General features: G+C 47.4%; 1 protein-coding gene across 1 annotated transcript; it reads right to left on the bottom strand.

The window, feature by feature from the left end:
* Positions 1-1,453: 1,453 nt before the first annotated feature.
* On the bottom strand, positions 1,454-3,516 carry LOC8039818 (glutamate-gated chloride channel subunit beta-like). The gene is made up of 2 exons (XM_040218188.1): positions 3,377-3,516; positions 1,454-2,600 (listed from the first exon to the last, which is right to left on the bottom strand). Exons 1-2 carry the CDS (start codon positions 3,514-3,516, stop codon positions 1,454-1,456), a joined length of 1,287 nt encoding a protein of 428 aa, XP_040074122.1.
* Between the last annotated feature and the right edge of the window lie 426 nt (positions 3,517-3,942).

Raw genomic sequence — 3,942 nt, 5'->3', positions numbered from 1 at the left:
AAAAAGAAAGTTTCAGTCATTCCTTATCTTCACCGCATTTCACACGGACTTAAAAAAGTCGCGTCCAGATACGAAGTGAACGTTGTTTTTTCAGCTCAAAACAAACTAAGTAGATTATGTTCTGCTGTACGTGCACGCAAGGAGGGTAAAGCAAGATCAGTATATAACACATGTAAGGTAAAGCATGGGATGCAGTTCGTGTCGTGTGTAAAAGGCGTGGTTTACCGCATTCCCTTCTCTTGTGGGCACTGGTATATCGGGCAGACTGGCCGGTGCTTAAACATCAGACTAAGAGAGCACCATAGCTCCTTGAAGGGCATCGCTAATTCGCATCTAGCGATACATTGCAGAGATTGCGGTTGCGAACCACGCTTCGAAAACACCAGTATATTGTTTCAACACCGCGACCAAACATGTCGAGAAATGATAGAAGCCTACCACATCACGAAGAACAACAGTTCGTGTGTGAGCCAACCATCGGTGACTCTAACTCCCAGCGAGATGAAGTTTTTGGATTCAGGGTGACAAAAGCTCCCGAGGAAAGAAAGAAGAAAACCAATCTACGATCGGGGAAAAAAGAAGAAAGGGACATATTTCACGAGGCGCCAAGCAAGCGCGCGAACATTTGACTCCATGTTTTTCATATCATTGTCATTCTTCCTTAGTGTGTAATACAAACCAGTTGATAGTCAGCGCTTTGTCCTGTGTTCTCTTCGTCTCTGTGTCCTCGTCTTAGTCGCGCTGTTTTTTCAACATAAACTTTATTGCGTCACTTTAATTTTTCAACACTCTTACTGTTCTTACTGATATATACAATGAAGTGGTTTGAGAACAGCTATTCTTCTTAATACGACGAATGTTAACTGCGTCTTGTATGTATCCCTCTCAAGTCTCGGTGCAGAGTTTCATTGCCCAGTGTGGGCTCGCGAACATTAAACCTCAATGTAAAATCAAATTTACATCAGTGTTTTAATTTCACATAAATAACATAATAACATATACACCACTGAAAATGTTACTACTGGAAACTAGAATTGTATGAAAGACGTCACATCATACTGGTGCTCACTATCACGTTCAATAAATGTACAGAGCGCGACACTGTAAGCGCGAACATGCGATCGCCGGTTTTTCCACTTTTTCTCTTTGAAACCAATGGATGTCATTCAAGTTATTATTGCTGCGGAAAGAGCTAATTTAGTTCTACAATGTAAACGATAAAATGTCTTGCTTGCTAATATTATTCAGAAGTAAAATGCGAAAATGCGCCGATGTCGTGTTCGCGCTAACAGTGTCGCGATGTGTACAGTTTACATACAACAAACCAAACAATATACAATGACATGCGCTCTCTCTAAACTATATTACGCTATAGGACGTCCATTTACGCTCAAGCATGCAAGGTTTGAAACCCATTTCTAAAGTGCATTTTGGACACATAGTATCAAAAATATCACTCTGGAATTCCGGCGTACCACACCATATGTAAACAAGCAAATATAAAAAAAGCAATCGGGAATAGCAGTCTGGAGAGTTCATCGAGATCGGTAGTTTTAAAAGCCAGGTACGACGTCTCTGTCTGAGTAGCTTTGTCACATACCACACACACCTCATTTGACATGGGGCTCTTGCAAATGCGATAGCTAGGCTGACTCACGACATCCTCACTTCCACGTTTCTGCACCTCAGCTTGACTGCGGTACGCTCCGTGAGCCATGGCAAACTCCACAACCGTCAGAAAAATCATCATCGTGCTCATGAACGTGTACATATCTCCGGGGCGAACTTGCGAACCGAACGGATTCGCAATACGACCAAGTCCCGTCTGGACAGTTATGGCCAGGAGGCAAGCAATGCCCAACGTGAGTCTCGAGCTGGCAGCGCCCACGTCCACCCAGAACGACATCCAGGACACCACGACAGTAAGTGTAGACGGTAGGTAGGCGCTCGTGAGGAAAGACCACGATGTTCTGACGAACTTAAATGTCGCAAAGATTGTCTCGTTGGAACCGGGGGTGCCACCCGACTTTGTAGAGCTGGAAGGCTCGACTGCAACAAGGACGCTGACCAACGGACGAGCTTCGGGCCTTCTGACGACACTCTCCAGGACACCGTAGAACGGACTGACCTTGTCACCGACCCAGATGAGGGCGCAGTTGCAGTCGGCTTCGTAGAGGAGCCGGATAAGGAAGTCGCACACCGTCGAACCCGATTCGGGCTGCGAGTCTAATCCTGTGTCTGAACCCTCGTGGAAGCAGTGAACGTGGAAATTGATTCGCCGGAGGGACAGGAGGTAGCCGTCGCTCCTGATGAAGATGTCAGCCGGATCAAAAGCCACCGCGTCTCCGGCGCGGTCGAAGCTAACGGTGGGCTGCCAAATTCCTTTGGCCAAGTGATCTGGTAAAACGGGGATGGGCGGATCGTAGGTCCGCAATGCTTCGAGGTTGAGCCTTGTATCTTTCCAGAGGAAGGCCACCCATGTTTGCATGTCGAAGTCAAGGCTCCGGGCATTGACATCACTGACGAAAGTGAGATCTAGCTGCACGTAAACCTCGCTGCCATTTGTGTCCGGGCTCTTGGGTGCGATTGCCTTGTTATAACTGAAATGAAGTGAGACGTCACGTTGAAGATAAAAAACGTATTTCTTTTGAAACGGTAGCGGAATAACAATAAAAAATAGCTTTATACACCAACACGCGGCTGTGATTTCACACTGCTGCGGTGGCATTTCTGTTGGGACGGCGCATGCGCAGTTACTTCACTTGACTAGAGTCTGGTTCCTGCTCCGACACAGTGCCCACACCCTGTATGGGCAAACGCTGGCTTGTTTGCCAACAGGGCATAGAGGCGCGAGCAGTTTACAATAAAATCAGTGTTTGCTCACATTAGGTGGAACCAGATACGCGTGAAGCCTCTGCCCATGCACAGTAGCCGCGTTCGATTTCCTTGCACCTCCTGCACCGGCCAAGAGACGTGTAGGGTGGTGTACTTCCGGCCGCATCTAAATACACATATTGGAAGTAAGCTTCCCTATATTTTTCTGCACCGGTGCAGGAGGTGCAGTTAAATCGAACGTAGCTACTGTGCATGTGCAGAGGCTTCGTCCTCATGGGTTCTACCTGGGATGAGCAAACACTGATTTAATTGTAAACAGCCCGCTGCTCGTTGTAAACAGCGTGCACCATTGAAATGTCAGTTTCTTGTTCTTGCCGAGAGAAACGGGCTCGGTGGCGCGACACATGCGCTGTATAATGTGTTCGTGCACAAGCAAGGTGCTCTACGTTGGCAGTTGATGTGCCCTCAGTCGAAGGTGCATATGAGGGGCTGGAACCACAAGCTAAATGCGTTTATTCAAAGAACGGTGGACGGAACTGACCTCGAACTGAAAAATCTCTTGTATAGGTCTTCTTCTGGAGACAGCGCTTGGGTGGCACAAGGTCGCAGAATTCCCAGGAGCAGGAGCACCAGCTCGAAGCCAGGAGACGCCCTTGAAACCAGGAGCGCTGGTGCTCTCATATTGCTGCGAAACGCTAATAAATTGGTCACGTCTTGAATTGCTTGAACTATCCGTACCCAACTGACGATATCGGGATTGGAATCTTCAAAATATCTAAGAACAGTCGAATAGCGTGAGCACACAAGCGTGAGCACGCGAGCGTGAGTCTCTTGCTAAAGATTAAGCCGCAGCAGCACGAGCACTCTTCCATTGGAAGCCCTAGCCAATGCCCTAGTCAAGGCTAATGACTCGCGCAGAGAGGATTTTCGAAGTCAAGAACGAGATAATTAGCGGCGAGATGTTTCGGTGGCGCCCTCGTTCGGTTACCTTTCGTGACGTCATTACATTGCAAACAGCAATTTCGATGGTGTTTTAATGGGCATGATGGAAGCCTGGAATCATAGCACTCTTAAAGCAACCTTGCGAACACCGTCAAAATGGAAGTT

Source organism: Ixodes scapularis, unplaced genomic scaffold (assembly GCF_016920785.2).
Source record: "Ixodes scapularis isolate PalLabHiFi unplaced genomic scaffold, ASM1692078v2 PGA_scaffold7__128_contigs__length_106722199, whole genome shotgun sequence".
In the NCBI taxonomy this organism is placed as follows: Eukaryota; Metazoa; Arthropoda; class Arachnida; order Ixodida; family Ixodidae; genus Ixodes; species Ixodes scapularis.
This window is presented reverse-complemented; position numbering and strand designations above follow the sequence as displayed.

What these genes read in the sequence shown, in the direction of transcription:
- LOC8039818 (XM_040218188.1), bottom strand. Translation starts at nt 3,516, where the DNA reads ATGAGAGCACCAGCGCTCCTGGTTTCAAGGGCGTCTCCTGGCTTCGAG. An exon ending in AAGAGATTTTTCAGTTCGAG is followed by an intron (nt 2,601 to 3,376) that starts GTCAGTTCCGTC and finishes ACTTCATTTCAG; the next exon opens with TTATAACAAGGCAATCGCAC.